General features: G+C 40.4%; 1 protein-coding gene across 50 annotated transcripts in view; it reads left to right on the forward strand.

Annotated features, from left to right (window-relative positions):
- Nucleotides 1-19,438, forward strand: part of rims2a (regulating synaptic membrane exocytosis 2a) — a 169,554-nt gene that overhangs the window by 70,371 nt on the left and 79,745 nt on the right. For 31 of the 50 annotated variants that reach the window (XM_023963912.2, XM_023963921.2, XM_023963913.2 and 28 more), the window contains 3 exons: nucleotides 9,954-10,894; nucleotides 17,411-17,622; nucleotides 18,772-18,891. In XM_023963912.2, coding sequence (XP_023819680.1) covers nucleotides 9,954-10,894; nucleotides 17,411-17,622; nucleotides 18,772-18,891 — 1,273 coding nt within the window. Of the gene's footprint in view, nucleotides 1-9,953; nucleotides 10,895-17,139; nucleotides 17,208-17,410; nucleotides 17,623-18,771; nucleotides 18,892-19,438 lie in introns of all 50 variants that reach the window. The other 19 variants (XM_078933806.1, XM_020709925.3, XM_078933804.1 and 16 more) reach the window with 1 other exon arrangement.

The following is a 19,438-nucleotide window of genomic DNA, read 5'->3' on the forward strand; positions in this document are numbered from 1 at the left end:
TATGTCACCGGCAACATCTAAACAACACACGCTCTTTGACATTCTGTATATCCTCAACCGCTATGATTAACCACTTATAACGATCAGCGTGAATCAGCTAATTCTATTGCAGAGAAAAGCAGCTTTTCATACTGGTGTAGTGGCATTATGCAACACTTCACTACCGTAAAGTGTTGCACATTAGCACAAATGGGCTTTTCTGTGAGTCAGAATCCACTGGAGTTATGTTAATTTTGTAACCGGTTGAAAAGTTACAGTAGTCGAACGAACGGAAACACTGGAGCTAAAGCTATGGTGTGAAGAGGTAAAGCATGTTTGTCCAATTGGTTTAGCCAAAGTAAGGTAATGTTGAGACGATTTGTAATAAGACCACCATGGGAATGATAGACTAGAAACCTGTTCAGAATGAAACCCACCATCACCCAATGGGATAGAAAACTCTGGAAGGGTGGCAAATGTAAACAGTGCCTGTATCATGCAACATCTATTTTTGTGATCTTTAAAGTATTTTATAATGTTGATTCCTCACGAAAAACAACCCAAAAGCTGTGTTTTGATCCATTATTGATATATATGATCCATAATCCATAATCCATATCAATATGTGGATAATGGATTATGGATCATATATATAAATAATGGATCAAAACACAGCTTTTGGGTGGATATAATTTACTTTGAAAGGCTTAAAAGGTGTGATATAGGCCTTTAAATGTATTGTTTGTTATTTTTTGCAAAGCTAAAGAGGCTTGTATTGAGAATTTCTTAACCTTTATAAAAATGTTACTAATATTGACTTAAAAAGTGGGAGATGGGGAGGGGGGTAAACGTTTTGGTGGGACAGCTGCCCCCCCTTACCCCTCTTTAGCTCCATCCTTGAATGCAGGTAAAAAAGTTAGTTTAATGACGTCTCAAGCAAGATTCATTTTTAATTTACGTGTGAACAACATTCAGTATTTTGAAATGACAGTAATCATTCAATCAGTGCCAGGTTTGCTGCACGTTTGTGAGTTCAGAAGAATATTTCAAGCATAGTCATTAAAAACAGAACGATAAAACCAACTTTTGTATGAGTTTCAGTGGTTTAAAGACAAGTGCTGAATTTTGGAAAATTATGAAGAAATCATCAGATAATATGGCTTTCCTCCATGTCTGACCTCAGACATCCTCCATGCTGGATGCAAAAATGTTACTCTGTTCATATCAAACTCATGCATCTAATTGCACACAGCAACTCTGCACTGCTCATATTTTGCCCTGCCCAAGTGTCTGACTGCTCCTCTGCTCCTCATAGATGATTGCTTTATTAAATACCAGCTGTGATGTGCACTTTTTATGCTCGCCTGTCTTGGCTGCACTATATTAAAAATTGCATACATGCTCTGCTTCTGCTAGCTCTCTCTGCGGGGAGGGGAGGAGCGAGCTGCAGTGTAACAGTCCTGACTTGTAGTTAATCTTAATGCCATACTCTGCAGGGGCTTGGCCTACATAAAGAACTAGCAGTACCTTTCCCTAAAAAGGCCTAACAGGGCTTTGCCCTGTAGGTAACGTATGCCGTTCCAATATTAACATGGCGGCTGTTCGGACAAACACAAGGAAGCAGTCTGTTGTTCCAGCTAATAGTGTCACATGATGTGATGGTATGGTTTTAAAGCTACTCAATCTTTGACATGACTGCCGCTCCATTGTGCATCAGGCTGAAAGAAATACATAGAGTTCTAAATGACTAAATTAGGAGAAAGCATGCATAAAGTGTTTTCCTTTAGTTTGTGGCAATATGAACAACTTTTGTTGCCACTCACAAAAAAAAAACATATTTATCCTAGCTATAATATTTGAGTGGTGGGTTACTGTAGAGACTATAATGATGAAATAATAAAAAATAATAAATGCATTAAAAATGATCTCTTTTCAGGAAGATTAGCATCGGCCCTGTCCTCAGGAGCAGATGATGTCACACAACAGGAAGCACTTAGAAATGAATTTTAAAAATCCAAATTGTTGTCTTAGCTGTCTTCCAGCATATAAGTAGAAAATGTTTTGTTGGAATCTTTCAGATTTTTTTAATTTGAGTAAAAAATGACAGTGATACACTTTGGCAACATCTGTTGCCAAATAGGAGGTTTGTAATGACTTTACAGCTAAAAATGAGACAGGAAATGATTTAAGAGGCAATCGTGTGATTTTTTTTTGTCACAACTTTATTCATCTGAATATTTAGGAGGTTTGTTTCAGAATAACAAATACTTCAGGTTGGTCTTGCCCCCTTTTTTCTTTTCTTTTTTGACCTTCCCTTACAATCTTACATTTTCTATTGAGCCATGGTGAAACTGGTCGTGTCTCCATCATTTGATGTGACCAGAAAATCCACTTTGAGGGTAAAAAAGTAACTGGGTTCAGTTTTAGGATCACGCAACATCAGGTCATCTGAGATTAGGTGAGAACGTCTAATCTGATGCCGATTTCTGAGCGATAGTAATCAGGCGGGGAGTGTAATCCTTTTCCTAGGTGGAAGACTAAGCGGCTGGCTGGAACAGGGTTGATGCTCAAACTCCAGCTAGTTGCAGAGATCCAATGACGAGGGTCTTAAATCAGGAAATCGGCTCTCTCAGGCACACGGAGGCTGTTGAAGCTCGGCCATAAACTGTTCCATTTATTCAAATCCTGCAGTGGGTTAGTAGCAGAATACCAGGACAGAAGCAGATCACACTGATCCACGCTATTTTAATATACCAGCTCAACTATTTGGTTGGCAGAGAAACAGAAACTGTTTTTTACGTTGCTACAAAGCAACTGGATTTAGCGTTTTTTTGCCCCTGCAGCAGATGCACAGGGACTGTCTGAACCAGTTGTAAAATGGCCTATTGGATTTACTTTTTCTCTAAACCCTCTCAGACTGGATAAACATGTTTCTGTTACGCTCTTGTTTTTCTTGTGGATTTTACCTTTTTCATAGGAGACTCTTCCAGGACATTTTGTTTTCATATAGTTACCCATCTTCCTCTTCAGAGGAGACTTTGCTGTTGGAGCCTGACTCGTTTGCTCTCATTTCTTTCCATCGTAGGTGAAGTAGAGGTGGCAACATCCCCAAGGAGTCAGTGTTGCATTTTCACCCTGATTGCTTTTGGCTTTCTTATTTACTGTGTTTTTCAACAGTTCCGGCTGAGCGGGTGTCACGCTTTCTCCCAGAGGAGTTCTTCTGGTGCAGGACCCCCATCAGCTGCTGTTTTTACATTTACTAAGATTTTACGACTGGATACGGGTTGGATACATTTAAGAGGGTCGGCTAGATAGACCCCTGTCATTTAGTCCTGTTGGCTTTGGCAGAAACGTTGGTGGCTTCTGTGCTGCATAGTGATCGTCCGAAGCATCACCAGACATTAACATTGAGCTGCACTCCAGCATTTTGCTTCTATACATTCATTAAGGTTGGTTATTCTTCTGTTCTGCAGAATTAAAAAGAAAATCCATTTTTATAAAGTTTGTTTTTTAAATGAACCTGCACATTAATGAATCTTTTATTTTCTGTTTTCAAAGAATGTATTTTCCTAAGATGAATCAAGTTTTATAAGAGTAAACCGGTCTTAATGCTGGATTACTTTCTAAAGTCCTTGACTAGATTATTCTTATACTTTCTTTTGTTGTTGAATTTACTATGTCTGTTTTAACTAAAAACCTTGAATATAAGCTTAGTGATGCTTATATACACTTTGAAAGTCCAGGTTTCAGGTGAGGTGAATTTGGCAGAAAAGTGAAGTATGGAAAAGATGTGTCCTGTTTGACACAAGAAAAATGAGTTCAGTGGTTACAATATTCTAAAATCCTGATAATCTCTTGATTCATTTTAAAACATTCCGAGTGGTCTTTTAATTATTATTATACTGTTTTTAGTCAGAATAGAAAAAAATGTTGTTCAGGCAGGAGTATATGAGAGTTGAGTTGTGGATGGGACTGTTGGTGCGGAGTAGGCCCGCCCCCACATCCCGTCATCCATCTGTTTTTGAACTCTCCTGACAGCTTACAGCCCCTCACACCCCCAACCTAACATTAACGGTTCAACAAAAATGGCGAGCAATGTTGGCGGTGTACAGTTTAGATCCAGATTTCAGCTCAGACAAGGAGAACAAAGACATTCATAGATCTATTTTTCTGCAAGTGGATGCATCAGAATGGAGTAGAGCAGGGAGACTTTGGCCTACCCAGCATTTTTCAACATCACAAAAATATGATTTTTTTTCAAACGGCATGTTTTAGTTTTTCCTGGTTTACAACAATTTGAATAAAGAAATACTCAGATTTTTTTTTACTAATAATAATAATGGTGCAGCGGAAGCGCGGTCGACCCATGATCATAGGATTGCAGGTACGATTCCTGCCTTGCACGCCCATGTGTCGAAGTGTCCTTTGGCAAGACACGGAACCCCACCGTGCCTCTGGTGGGAGGTTGGTGCCAGTGTTCGGCATCGGAGCCGCCATCAGTGTGTAAATGTCCTTCAAAAGAAGGTAGAAAGCGCTATATAAGTATACGCCATTTACCATAATGTATTATTATTATTATTAGAAACTAATACTTTTCTTTATTAGTTTTCTTAATATATGTCCTCTATCATGAGAAAAATGCCACACGAACATGTTAAAAACACCAAAAGCAGAGTTTTCATCGGAGTGGGTCTTTAAGTTGACCTGCAGCTCCATTCTCTTTATGGCTGGCATCAGTTTTGTGATATGATTCAACATCAAATTCAAGGACTGGATGGCATTTTTCTTATTTTTGTGGTGGTGGAGCTGAAGTTTCTGATCGTCACGTCATGTGGCACACTGGGACTATACCACCACATGCAGATTCACCCAAGGGTTCCCACCAATTGTTTTATTTATTGTTCAGTGAGAAAAAAAAAAACTCTTTAAGGTTTTATCATAGCAAGCCTGTCAGGTCACTGCTAATCCTTGTGAGTAACACTTTTAAATCTCTGTGGGATGTGGTGTAATCCTATGATTTTTATGAGCCATGGATTTGATGCATTCAGCTGCTGTTGATAAGGACAATGTACATGCATCATCTGATACAAGTACAACTGGTATTACAACAGGACTGGAGCAGTCTGGGCTTTGATAAGGCTGTCTTACAAATGTGTTTCTCAAAATTCACAATAATGAAAAAGAAAAACCTCTTATGTAATGATTTTCCTTCCAAGTTATCCTTGTGACTGTCATGGCATCTGGTTGAACGGTACACCATAGACCAGGGGTCGGGAACCTATGGCTCGCGAGCCATATATGGCTCTTTTGATGGTCACATGTGGCTCGCAGACAAATCTTTATAGTTTTTTTTTTCATTAGACCAGTCCTTCTCGGGCGCGATGCGATGCCAGAGGCGCGCAGTAGTAGCAGTGCTTAGAGAGAGAAATCTACGCCAGCGCTATCAGTTACTATTATCTATTATTTCACAGAGTTTGTACCAGCTGGAAACCTGTGAATTGCCGTGCCTAAAACTGCGCGCTCCCGTCTCTGAGAAAGAGCGCGCAGATGCGGGGAAAGGATGTGTGAGGGAGAAAGCAGAGGGTGGGGGTGAGGGGTTGTGGGGACAGGCTGCAGGTGAATCGCGCTGGGATTGTAAAAACGTAAAACCCGCTTCCCGTCACTCACTGCGGCGTGTGAGTGTGTGTTTGGCTCCCCGTCTGCATGTGATCAGTCTGTCTCACATCTACAGAACATTCAGACCTAAGATCACGTTTCAAGTCTCAACGCCTGAACGAAGCAGAAACTCACCACGTATCAACCAGACTAGACCATCAGCAGAACTACCACGAGAAATACTCATCATTTATTAGCAACAGAATAACAATGTTATTAAAAAGAATCCACAGACTTATTGTACTTTAAAAATGTTGAAATTAAATCAAATGCACACATTCATTTGTATATTTAGTTTTAAACAAATTGTCGCGGACTGAGTTGGATGGCTGTTGGGCCGCGTTAAAAGTTCTGGAGTTCATTGAACGCGTCAAGCAGAGATCTGATTGGCCCTCAGTTCTGTCGCTCAGCCTGTTGTTAGGTAGTTTGGACCAATGGGGTTCAGCTATGGGCCGAATAAGGGAAATGGGAGGGGCTGCAGCGGTAGCAGGGGAATATAAAGTTGGGAGAAGCGCTCTCGTGTCGGCAGACGGCAGGAGAGATTCAGGAGTTGCTGAATTTATTGAACGGCGTTTGTTGCGGTCTGCAGTAACCAGAATAAAGAACTTTAAAAGAGGTTAAGTCTCCGTGCCTCAGTGTGGGGAAGGGACACTACATTATTGTATGGCTCTATCGAAATTACATTTCAAAATATGTGGCATTTATGGCTCTCTTGGCCAAAAAGGTTCCCGACCCCTGCCATAGACTGTAGATGATTCCTGCATTTAGCTTAAAATAGGGCAACTGCAGAATCAAGGACTGCTTTTTCTCCTGCAGCAGGAATGCATCCAAGCTCTGGTCTGGATTCCTGTAATGCATTGTGAAAAAGGTTAGGATCACTTTCTATTGTAGCTTGATTTACTGCATGTGGATCTGCTGCACACCACACTGCCGCCTGTGCAGCTACGTGGCTCAGGGCCATGTCTGAGGGGACATCGCACACAAATCTTGCAATGTATATGGGGTGTAATGGAAGGGAGTATGTTGCCGTGTAAATTGTGACTCAGCCCAGCAGCAGGCTTCGTGCCTGGGCCTGACTGCTGTGAAGCTGAATGCCCAGTGCACACCTGCAGCACTATGAGATAAAGTCACATTGGCTGTTCTTTATCATTACTGGCTTTTCCTTTTCCTGCTTAAAACGGTTTAGCACTGGAGAGCCCAATTTTCCAGCCAGAATCAGCTGTAAGAACGTGGAAAAATGCCAGAGGGCAAAATTTGGTGCGATGCCTCCATGGCCACATTAGCATCATGTAACACGGCAGGTTTTTTTTGATGTCGTGTAGGCTGTCACAGTCATTCCTTTGTTTGGACAGTGGAGACACGAGGCTAAATGGAAGCAGGGAAATGTGATACTTGTGCCAAAACCAGTTAGAGCTCATCACGAAGCAGTTTGTTCATTTTTGCTGCAGTTCATATGTGCAAGACAACATCTCAGAGAAGACAATAGCCTGAAGGTCTGAGCGGAGCTTCAGTGCAGAGGGTTAGCATTTCTGTAGCAGCTGCTGCAGCATGTGTGTAACCCACTGTCTCAGACAGACACGTAAAGCACACATGGCAACTCATCTATTCACTAAACCAGAGAGATACATGTAAGGGCTCACATTTCACTTCATGGATGAAGCGTGTCAGTTAACACACGGATGCTTTGCTTCAGTTTCACGCAATGATCATGTTTGTCTGCAGCTTCTCCAGGGTTGATAGGGAGTTTGGATACTAACGTCAGAAGAGGCTCTTGCTTTGTCAAGCAGAAAGTTACCTGATGTCTTAACTGCTCTCTCTACCCCTCCATGCATTTTCTGTACAGGCTTTTTTCCACTCAGGGTGCAACCCAGCTGTTATTGGTCAATAGGCAGATTACAACCTGAATACGTCATCTGCTCATCACTGGGCTAGGCTGCTTACCCAAACACAGAACGATTTATCTTTATAAAAAAAAAAAAAAAAACAAAAAAAACTTTTCATCTTTGACTATGTGGCCATGTAAACTGAAAATACAGCAACATTTCCAGTATTTTTTTATTTTGTAGAGTAGCGCTGCAATGGAGAACCGTTACTTTTGCTTTCAGACTTTGAAATTATTTATTTTCTTCCCATTGTGTTTTTTTTATCAAACAAAGCAAAATATAATTTATAGAGTAAAAATTAAGTTTACAAACAGAGTACAGATACTTTGGTTTAATCCCATAATTATTTTATATCTAATATATATATTATCATTATTTTTACTTTTTTTAAATAGATTTCTGGTTTTAATTAGTACTTCTGCATGAAGTCTGCCTTTTAGTCTAAAGACATTTTTACAAATCAGCCTTTCTTCATTTTGAATGCCATTTGACTGTTTTGGATCATTATTGGATTAAAGCAATGCGGATATGTGTTTGTAATAATGTCCTTTTGTTTGTATATTTAGTTGCACATCTTTTCCTGCAGAGCGATTTAGCTTTGCTCTCGGGTCATAGTATTGTGATTTACTAAATAGGACCATACTTTTTCTATTTGCTTCTTTTTAATGCCACTTGTTGTGATTATTTATAGTTTGACTTGGAAAAATTAGCTCAACAGAAACTAAATTCTGATTTTCCCAAATGCGGACTGCAGACTGGTTCAGAGAAACGTTCTGATCCCCTGAAACAACTTTCAAATGTTTTACAAAGTAGGTCCATAACATAAAATCAAAATGAGACAATAAATGTATATTCCAGCTGCATTCTCAAAGGTATGCAGTTCAGCTGGCTACCCCCCCCCCCCCCCCCAACATGCCCTCTCCAGTGAATCATCCAATCAAAAGCGAGGACTCTTACTTGGTCCGTGAGCGACGCTGGCATTTGTGATTTATTAAAGCTTTGGAAATGAATGGAAAGTTGTCATGTACGAAATGAATGGGATGCTTCACAGAGCATTTTCTTCACCAAATCGTCGTTATTACTTTGCAGGAAAAAGAATAATAGAGAAAAGTTCCTGATGAATAATTTATCTGGAATAAAGGATCAGTGCATTAATGCACATCTTCAAGGTTTTTCATCAGCTGTCCTTTATGAAACCTGTTATAAAATGATCCACAATTCTTAAAAAAAATATTATATCTTTTAAATTATGGTAACTAACTACTTGTTTAAATAAAAATTACTGCATTTCCATGCTTTGATTATCATTACAGATCCCCCCAAAATATAGTGAGAAACACCAATAACTTGTTTGTTGTGACTGATTTCTTATAGCCTCTGCATTTGTTGAGCTGGCCACACAAAGATGATCAATCTTTATATGAATGAAATGATCAGATTCAAGTTTGTATTCCAATGTCATTCTACAACCAATGCTGTCCTAAAGAGTTGAAGTATTAGGTGAAAGAAAAATACAGTTTTTACAGGCTGTTATAATGCAATTTATTCCAAAACATGTCATGACTGCTATAATCCACTTCAATCCAGATTATTTCAATAAATAGAAAGGATCCCAACTGTGTTCTATTAATCTACAAGTGACCATCAGATTACAGAGAATCATTTTCCTCCTACGAGGAGTAAGAAGCAAGCTCCTTACCCCGAGTGAGGGCAACTCTGCTGCAACAGTTGGAGTCAGGGAGAATCACAGATGCTGTCGTTCTGACTTCCACTTCAAAAGATGGCCAAAAGGTTTAAACATCAGCCACATCTGTTCCATGCTTTAAATACGGAGTGAATTTTTCCATAATTGAGGACATTTCCTTTGCTTGACCTAAAACAATTTTTTTATGTGTTGAGGTAGTAAAGTTGGAACTGATGCTCAACAGATAAATTAAAATCCCACTTTGATTGTATTTTTATCTATTTCAATTCCCAGGGGTCTTTTAATTATAATTATGCCGCTCTACAGAAACTATGTCAGAGAAACCTGTGGTTTCTTGGACGCTAGCTAAGAAGCTAGCTTCTTACTCCTCTCGTGGGAAGAAATTCCCGAAATTAGAAATTCATCTCTTTGTTAGTGTGGAGGCAAACCCAACACCCTCCCCCTTGCTCAGAGCTTGGATTAATTGATTTGAACTTGATTTGAATAAAGACATACTCAGAAATGCAATTTTATACCTGATTTTCTTCATATATGTCCTCCATCGTCAGAAAAAGTATAGCTTATTAAGCACACCAAAAAAAAAACAATTTTCATCAGAGTGGGTCTCCAGGAATTGTTAAAAATCCAAGCTGTAAAAAAAAATTCTGCTCTTTTGAGATCGTCAGGATGAATAAACATCAGCCAACAATGTGGTTGACTCATGAAACCTTTTGTTTCTCTTTTTTCCTCAGGAAACAGAGTCCATCTGCATCCAGGGATCCAAACCAAAAATACGACCAAAGGGAGGGGGGCAACCACCCACAGTATGCTCCGGCAGACGGCGGCATGCCCAGATCACCGTCCGATTATGGGGATAGAAACTCGCGGCAGACTTCACGGGGCCCACATATGTATCCAGACGTGGACGCAATGCGGATGGGCTTCCGTGACCGGCGGGGGCCCGGCCGCTGGCACTCACAGGAATATCCGCTTGACCAAGAATTAGATGGACCCCCAACTGAGTATGACCTCCAGCGACAGCGGCAGGAGGAATACCAGGCACGGTATCGCAGTGATCCCAACCTGGCACGTTACCCTGTCAAGCCTCAGCCCTATGAGGAGCAAATGAGAATGCACGCTGAAGTGGGCCGGCTAAGGCATGAACGGCGACACAGTGATGTCTCTTTAGCTTACACAGAGCAGGATGACCCCGGCCCCATCCGTCTGTCCCGCCAACATTTCACCGAGCGCAGGCCGCCCATGGTGGGACAGCGCTCGTACTCTGTTGATCGCTCTTCTCCGGGACCAATGGGTCCTAGCCTTGGAAGCCACAGAACCTCCAACCACAGCCCCCCAACACCCCGTCACAGTCCTGTGCTGGGGGATCGACAAGACCAACGAAGAGGAGACTTTGGTGGGGATGCTATGAGGAGGCAGCAGCACCACCTGGACCCCAGTTCAGCGGTCCGCAAGACCAAAAGGGAGAAGATGGAGAGTATGCTAAGGAATGACTCCCTGAGCTCTGACCAGTCAGAGTCAGTACGGCCCCCACCCCCAAAACCCCACAAAACCAAAAAGGGAGGGAAGATGAGGCAGGTGTCACTGAGCAGCTCAGAGGAAGAGCTTGCCACCACACCGGAGTACACAAGCTGTGAGGATGTGGAGATAGAGAGTGAGTCAGTCAGTGAAAAAGGTAAGGGACAGAACCAACTCACCTGCTTCCACCTTGTTAACATTTGTGGATGAAAATTACAGCAACGTTAATCTGTTGTTCAGTTCAGCCGCAAAGCCACCTGTCTTTGGTAATTAATGAATTTTTGGTGTAACTCACAGGTGGTTTGTCTTCCATCAATATCAATTCTTGTCTCTGCCTCTAATTTGTTAATTTCTTTGAATGTGTGATTCCTGTCAACAGCATTTTTCCATGTCTCTTTGTGTTTGTCCATGATTTAAAATATGTTGTCTATATGGCTCATTATTTTCAGTTACAGGTCGCTGAACTTGCATAATAAAAAGGTGTTCTGTTTATTTCAAATATGCAAGTTAATCAGGCAGCTTATGTAAGATTTTATCCTGGAGTTTCAGCAGAATCTCAGGAGGCAAAGGATTTATATTTTATAGATTTTTTTCAAATTTTTAATATGTATAATAATTGTAATTTTGAGCCTTATGTTCTTTTCAAAGTTGTGCTTCTGTTCTGGACTGACTCTGCTTTAACAGCTCTCTTGGCTTTGAGGTCGAGGCCTAAATCTCTACCTTACATTTCAATGTGAATGTGGGTTTTTCTGAGTGTGACTGACTTCACTGCATTGAAGGATCTTTGCTGTGAATCGTGTCTTGATTTGATGCTATTTTCTTTCAAACGCAACGCTGTCTTGGCTGAAGGTGTGTTGACACCGATGTGTTAATCTAATTGTAGCCTAAACGTTGTAGTTTATGTGTAGATTGTACTAAAGTGGCTCCTTATGAGCTGGATTAGGTTTGTTTAAACTAAAAAGAAAAGTCCAATTAGAAAAAGAGCCAACAATTTTTTTTCTTAAAAGAAAAAAAAATTCAAACAAAAAAACAAAAACTGAATTAAAAATGTCTGTATTAATGAAGGCCCTTCATGCTATGACTTAAAGCACACAAAAGAAAAACTAAAACTAACACATCTGAACCTTAAACTTAATGTTAGTGTAAACTCAAAAAAAAACAACGTAATTGCAATAACATTTGTTGTTAACAAAGCTGACAGAATTATAGCAAGGACAAAAAGTTACAGAGGCATAAAGTTGCTTCTTAAAAACAAGCCTTAAATGTTTATTTGAGATGAACCAGCAATGTTTATGTTAATGAATACAACAGGCCATAACTTGGTCTGCTTTGTTATGTAACCACTTTTCACTGCAGAGAAGCCGCACGTTCTCTCTGGCTTTTCCAGGCTGTCACGCTGGTAAACAGTCATCTGTTTATTTGAAATGGTTTAATGTTAGAGATTCTTTAGAAAACTGCCTTATATCTGACCTCCAATGACAGCAATGGACGACAGACTGTTTTATGAATGAACACTTCATTACAAGGTTAATGTGGTCTCTTTTTCGCAAAAGTTGGTTACATAGAACCCAAAGATAAAATGAATATTGATTGACTTTATTGATCGATCATCAGTACAGAGCAGACAATAAGCCTTTTGGTTTTGTTTCCACCAACATCCATGTCCAGTTCGCTTTTTAATCCTTTTGCTATCCTAGGCACTTTAACATTGGGAGTTGGGTCATCTAGACCCACAAGACAGTACGCTGAACCTTTTTTCTTCAATGATATGTGATCTTCACTGGTGTCCATGGTACATGAAATCCTCTCCACTTTTATCCATCTTTCTCATGGTAGGGAGAACACGTCAGTGTAAGGATCGGGTCATCCTGACCCCATAGGATAGCACAAGGGTTAAGAAGCTATTAATCTCTAGATAACCATAGCTTAATGATCAATTAAAGAACGGATATTTAAACTCATAAAATAAAACAGATTCTGCAAACTAAGGGGTTTAAAAAGGTGTTTCAGAATTAAATAAGAGATTTCCCGTCGTCTATCAGTAGATCAGTGACTTTATTGAATTATTTCAGATACATTGTAATTCAGTATTAGAAGCTAAAGTAAAAAGTCCATCTTTACATTCCTTAATGCTGATCCTCAATCAGTACTGCACTTCTGATACTTTGGATTAAGGAATGAGAAGATTAGCAGAGGAAAGGTCATTAAACTTTTATCCAAGCAGACCAATTGATTCTTTTATGGCTACATTTGGGCATATTACAGACAAAAAGTACTTAAGTGGGAATTTTTAAATCCGTATTTAATATTACACTACGGACTGTAATGTTCAAAGATAAATAGTCAGATATTATAGTTCCAACCTGGACATGTAAGCGATAATACCTGACTAGGTGTCCATTGACAGAAACGAATGGATGAGAGGAAGACGTGAACTGTCTGACGAGAAGCACATAACTGTTGCTTCTACCAGATTCATAGTTTCTCTCAACACCAAGTCAGTAAAAAAGACTTGAGTGATTTTAAAGTTTTCTTTAACCCGTTTGGCGAAGTTACTAATTGGAAGACTGAGATGCAGCAAAAGAGAAAGACAGAGTGAATATGTGATTATAAATAATTTTATGATTTTGGTTAAAACAAACGTCACAAAATACGTAAAAACCCACTCCAATATAAATGGTGTCTTTAACCTGTTCTTGTGGCATTTTTCTGATGATGGAGGACATGTATAAACAAAAGGAAGCTTACATTTTCATTATTTCAGTATCTAAATAGCTGTGAATCAGGAGCAGAGGAAAAATGCAGTTTGAAAAAGATTGTATTTGTTCCGTAGACAATATGCCGGGCATGCCACAGGCTCCCTGCTCCGCCCCATTCCAGACGACTAGATCCATGGTTGTCTTTGTTTTCCATGCCATGTTGGCATCTGGTTCTAGACTGTACGGCTGAATAGCCTCAATATTTCTGCAACTTTCGTTGCACGGTAATGTTTGCTTGGAGGTGTGAGGGGCTGTAAGCTAGTGGGAGAGCGCATAATCAGATGGGTGACAGGAAGAGGGGGGTGTTGCTTAATGCCAGCGGTCCAGCCCACAACTCAGAAGTGAATTTCTGATGAACTCCAGCAACTTTGAACTTTGAACTAAATACCGCTTAATCATAATTAATAATAAGACCACTAGGAACGCTTATAAAAAGGAATAAAATATGTTCAGAGTGGGACTTTAACCCAAATTGAAAGTGCTAAATAATAAACACATTTAAAGGATTTTATATATTTTTTGTATACTGAACAACAAAACCGTCTGATACTTTGGAGGATTCTGAGATTAGTTTAGTCAGGTGAGTAACCGAAACCTTTGACATTGACGGGAACAGCGCCACTTTGCAACTTCCCAGCAGGTGACCCACAAAAGTAACCATCATTTCTGTGAAACAGCACAAGCACCCTCAGCACTCAGCTGGCCCGAACCGTTAGGTATGTAACAGCAGGCTAAGCAGGCTGTATGTCATGACCTCAAACCGGCGCTGCCTCCAGGCCCTCTGTGGGAGGAGGAGGCTGCGGGCTGCACCGGCTGCAAATGGGGATGACTTGTGTCTGTGAACGCAGGAGACTGATTTAATGTGAAGCTCCTCTCCTTGTGTTTTCCTCTTAATTGATTCCTCTGACATGCTGTCTCATAATAGTGCAGAACACACAGAAAAGAAGAGGACGGCTGGCTAACTACTACCGACAGGTGGACATTGTGTAGCGACAGCTTAAGTTATCCACTCATTATTGGCTTTGGGATCAGTTTTTGGTCCTCTGTGAGTCTATTTGGTTTACAGTTTGTGCATTTACGGTAAATCCTTAGGAGGAAGATCTATTTATTTAGAGAGCATTACTGGTGCTTTTCATCCCTTTTAAGGGGGATTAGTGTGGCTTTGAGTAGACTTTCTACAGGTCAGGGTATTCTCAGGATTTTAAGGTGGTTCTGTGTCACCTTCCCAGCATGGCAACTATGTTTAAACATACACATGGTTTCACCTCAGCCGCTTTTTTCCTCCACCCTTTGAATTGTAGTAAAAACAGCATCAATAATTAATGATCCAATTAATAGTTTACACTGGTTTTTATTGAGCCGTCAGAGTGATGGAGAGCCTGCTGGTGGTGAACTCCACCGCTGCCTGCACTCCGCCTTCAGCTTGAATCAGCACTTTGTGGGGCCTCGTAGCCGTGGCAGAGCGGCAGGGCTGGGCGCAGACTGCTGATGCTCATAATTTACGACTGTGATGAGTTTCCTGCTCTCAGAAAAACCACACAGGGGATCCGTGCCCAACTGCGGTGTGCCACTGCTAATAAAGCTTCTGGGAAAGCAGGAATTTTTGCCAGCTTCAAAGCGTAGACAAACTCCATTAGCCTCAAACTGCTCTGAGAAATGTGGACACCATTTTCAAAAATGGAAACGTTAAAGAGCTTTACATTTTCTTAGATACCAAAAACATGCCTTAAGAGAGCTAAAGAAGCTGTTTATCCTACAAGAAATTAGCTGATTTCAAGAGAAAAACAGATTGAATAACACTGCAAGTTTTTATCTTTTTACGTATTTATTTTTAAAAGTACTTCCTCTCCTCCTGTCGAAAGGAGTGTTGTTTGTTTGGGGATCAGTAAATTTAAGTAAAAATTCAGATGGACAATGTGGGAAAGTAAAATCAACTCTGGAGCTGCTTTGCATCAATTGTGAAAGGAGCGTTTCTACACTTTGAATTGTGGTTTTATAAAACAGTTTCAATAAAAATGTAAACCCAAAAAGTGATTCTAAGAAAATAGACAGCTTGTATCGAACTAAAATGAGGTAGCTCATTGGAAAAAATCTTCTGTAGTCAGCTAGTTGTCCATCTGACAATGTTCACCCACAGAGAGCTATCTTCCATCCAAGCATCTGTTTTTGTCTTTGTAACCTTACGACCTTGAGATTCAAAAGCATTTGCTATTCTTAAGCTTCTACTTTGGAGATGTCTGAGTTCCACGAGATTGAATCTGTTTACTGATCCTGCTCGTAGGAAGAGAGTCCTGTATGGATCCATTAGCATTTTGCAGAGGAAGTAACGGTGTGACTTTGATGTATGGAACTAAACAAGTGCAGTGTTTTTGTATGACATTAACAGTCCCTAAAGCCATTTAACGTTAAAAAGTTTGACTCCGATCATCTTTGATCTGTTCTGAAAAGATTCACGGTGGTCTTTTTATTAGGATTATGCAGTTTTAGGCCAAAATCAACATCAGAGTCAATCAAATCCGTGTTGTGGTTGGGACAGGGGTAAGCCCTCCCTCACTTCCTGTCATCCAAATGTTTACACGCTCTCTGGCTGGCTCACAGCCCCTCACACAACCCAAGCGAACATTATTGGTGCAACAAAAATGGCAAGCAGTATTGGAGCTATCCAGCCGTAGAATTTTGATCCAGATTCCAGCTCAGACGAGGAAAACAACAACATTCATGGATCAATTTGTCTGCAAGTGGGTGATCAGAATAGAGCAGTGCAGGAAGCTTGTGACCAGCCCAGCATATTTTCTATGCAACAAATCTGAACTTTTTTTATACAGATTTTTCTCATCTGCTCCTGATTTACAACAATTTAAATAAAGACATACTCATAAATGCAGATTTGAACTTAAATTTCTTAATATTTATCCTCTATCTTCAAAAAAATTACAAGAACAAGATAAAAACACCAAAAACCATTTTCATCAGAATTGGTCTTTAAAATGTCCCTTGGACTCTTGCCTGCAATCTTTACTGGTTGTGTGGCTTTAAGAACCAAACTTTTGTTGTCAGTAACAAGACTTGAACTATTTTATAGAAACATATTTTCATAATGGTCAATTGTTTCACACAAAAAATGTAGCAGAATATAGTAGATGTTTATAGATCAGAGTTTTATCAGCGAATGTAACCCTAAAAGTGAATTGTTATTGTCCCAAAAGAACAACTCAACTATTCAGAATCCCAGTTTTAATAAGCCAAACCTACTAAAGTGATGATAGGAACACGCAGATGGGTGTTTTTGCTCTAATTGCCTTTTGAAGAAAAAAAAAAAAAGCTTTTTTCTTGTCAGTGTTTTGGAAGCTGTGCTGAAACACACCAAGCTAAGCCTGAAAAATCCTGGATGGCATGACTGTATCTGTGGAGTGTCGCTGGTTTCCTTCCCTCACCTGCCTGTCTTTCTCCGCAGGAACATTAGGGCCGATGGTCGCCAGTAGAGATTTTCAGTAAATGAGTGTTTGGGCGAATGCCGATCTGTGTGTCTTTTTACCTGTGGTACCTGTGGGTCAGTATGTGTGGCTTGTGGTGTCCTCACTTGTCCCTCTCTTGCTGTCCTTTCTCGTGTATGTGTACCCCCCACCCTGACCTCACTTTGCAGGAGATTTGGATGGCCATTGGTGGGACCATGCATCATGGCATAGCAACGAGGCCTCCCCACTGTCTTTGGTGAGACATGTGGAGCCCTTCCCAGCCCTTGCCTCTCCCTCCCTTCTTTCTACCCCTTAACCCCCCTCCCCCCGATCTCTTTCTCTCCCCACAGACCCTGGTCTCCCTGTGTCTTTTGTCATTTCATGTTTCATTTGTTTTATTTACACTTTTGCATGTTGTTTTTTCTGTTTTTTCTTTCTGTTTTTATCCCACACCTGTAGGGGAGAGTCAAAGGGGAAAAAGAAAAACTATTGAGCAGGCATTTATGTCCGAGCCGACACACACCTTATCTGAGAGGCAAAAGAAAATGGTGCGCTTTGGGGGACACTCATTTGAAGAGGACTTGGCATGGTGTGAACCACAGGTTAAAGACTCTGGAGTTGATACGTGCAGTAGCACTACCCTAAACGAGGAGCATAGCCATAGTGAGAAGGTACTGAGACAATCTAGCCTGCATTTTGTGATTATTATTATTTTATGACCAACCCATTAAGTCTTTGTTTGCTTTCTGTCACTAAATGTAACTAGATGAGATTTTAAGTTGTTTATTTTATTTATTTATTTATTTTTAAGATTTTCCTTTTTTTCCCGGTTACTTTTGGCTCCACTTGTTGCTGGCAAATTCTTTTGGGAACCCTCTCTTTGCCTGCTACTTGCTCTTTTGCTCCCACCCCTCCCTCCAGGAAGCTACACACCTTACAGTAGTTGTTCAAAAGAGCACTGACACACCCCCTCTCTGTTTGTCATGGCATCTGTGGGTTTCTCCTAGTTGCATGCCCGTTCTCCTTCGTATACTGTGTTCTTGCTCTGCAGTGGTCCTGTTCAGCGCAGTAGGAACAGCCTAACTCAGGCCCGTCCCCCTCACTACCCTGTCTCACATCACCCAGTCCAGACAAAACCTGCCCCTGTCCAACTTTCCACTCACTTTAAAGAACAAAAAGCACACAATGCAGGGAAGGTTGGATTTGTTTAAATAGTGTTATAAAAAACCATTTGTTTTTCTTTTTCCCCTTTCCTTCCTTTCTTTTTGTTTGTTTTTTCACCTTTTCCGTGTCTCATGGCTGTATTTTGTATTGTTTGTCTTGTTGTTTTCAATCTATATTTTTGGATAGAGCACCCTGTAGTCTACTGCTGCATTTCATTCCCTTTTTACTGTTTTCTTTGCCCTCACAACTCCACATGATAGTGTTTTTGTACCACGTGTGGCGAAGACTCACTCTGGTCTTCCTGCTCTTGTTTGAAGAGCTGGTTTGAGGAGTGTCGGGGTTGCTTGCTTTATTTTGCATGAACTGCTGCATGAAGCTCACTTCACTTTCACACTGGCAGATAAACACAAGCTCTGTAAGACGGATGACAAATTGGATTTTTAACATTTCAATTTTTTTATCAATACATCAGTAAATTACGCCATTAAGCTTTTAGACGATTCCAGTTCCAACTCTAAATATGTTTTGACATCACCAGAGTTTGTGTGACCTTTCTTCCCCATGTGAATTATTACTTAGATAGTAGTTGATTTGTCTGGACTGGTGACGTTCAAGTGTTGTTAAACAAAAGGTGTGTTGTTACTCTGACCTTGTAGCACCCAGTGACATGGCAGCCATCCAAAGATGGAGATCGTCTTATTGGCCGTATTTTGCTCAACAAGCGAATGAAAGACGGAAGTGTGCCTCGTGACTCAGGAGCTCTTCTTGGTCTTAAGGTGAGTTCAACATCTCTGTCTTGTTCCCACAGTATGAGTTAAATAGTTAAAGGGCCTATATCATGCTTTTCGTCAGCCTCTCAGAGTAAAATACATCCATATACTGTATATGATAATATGTTAGTAAACTGAAGAATGAATTTTAATGAAATAGGAGTTATTTTCGCTGCTCATTTTCCTAACCAGAAGTAAGACGACTTGATCTCAGAGGCTTCGCCTTTTGATCCTTGTGGGTGTTGCCCATTTCATGATGTCATGATTTCATGATTCATGATGTCATCCTAGAGTTGGCCTCAGCAGCTTGACTGCATTTTGCCCATGAAAACAAACAACATCCAAACTTTTGCATAGATGTATGTGCATATTGGGCAGAAATGCGTGAATGGATCAAAATACTGCTTTGGGGATGTTTTTTGTGAGGAATGAACATTATAATAGACTTCCTAAAATCTCTAAAAAGTTGATGTTGCATGACATAGACTTTTACATAAAATTTTACTTAAAGGGAACAACATTTATTGAAGTTTGCTCTTCACACACAATGTGA

This window comes from Oryzias latipes, chromosome 16 (assembly GCF_053564925.1).
Source record: "Oryzias latipes strain Hd-rR chromosome 16, Olatipes_Hd-rR_3.1".
Taxonomy (NCBI): Eukaryota; Metazoa; Chordata; class Actinopteri; order Beloniformes; family Adrianichthyidae; genus Oryzias; species Oryzias latipes.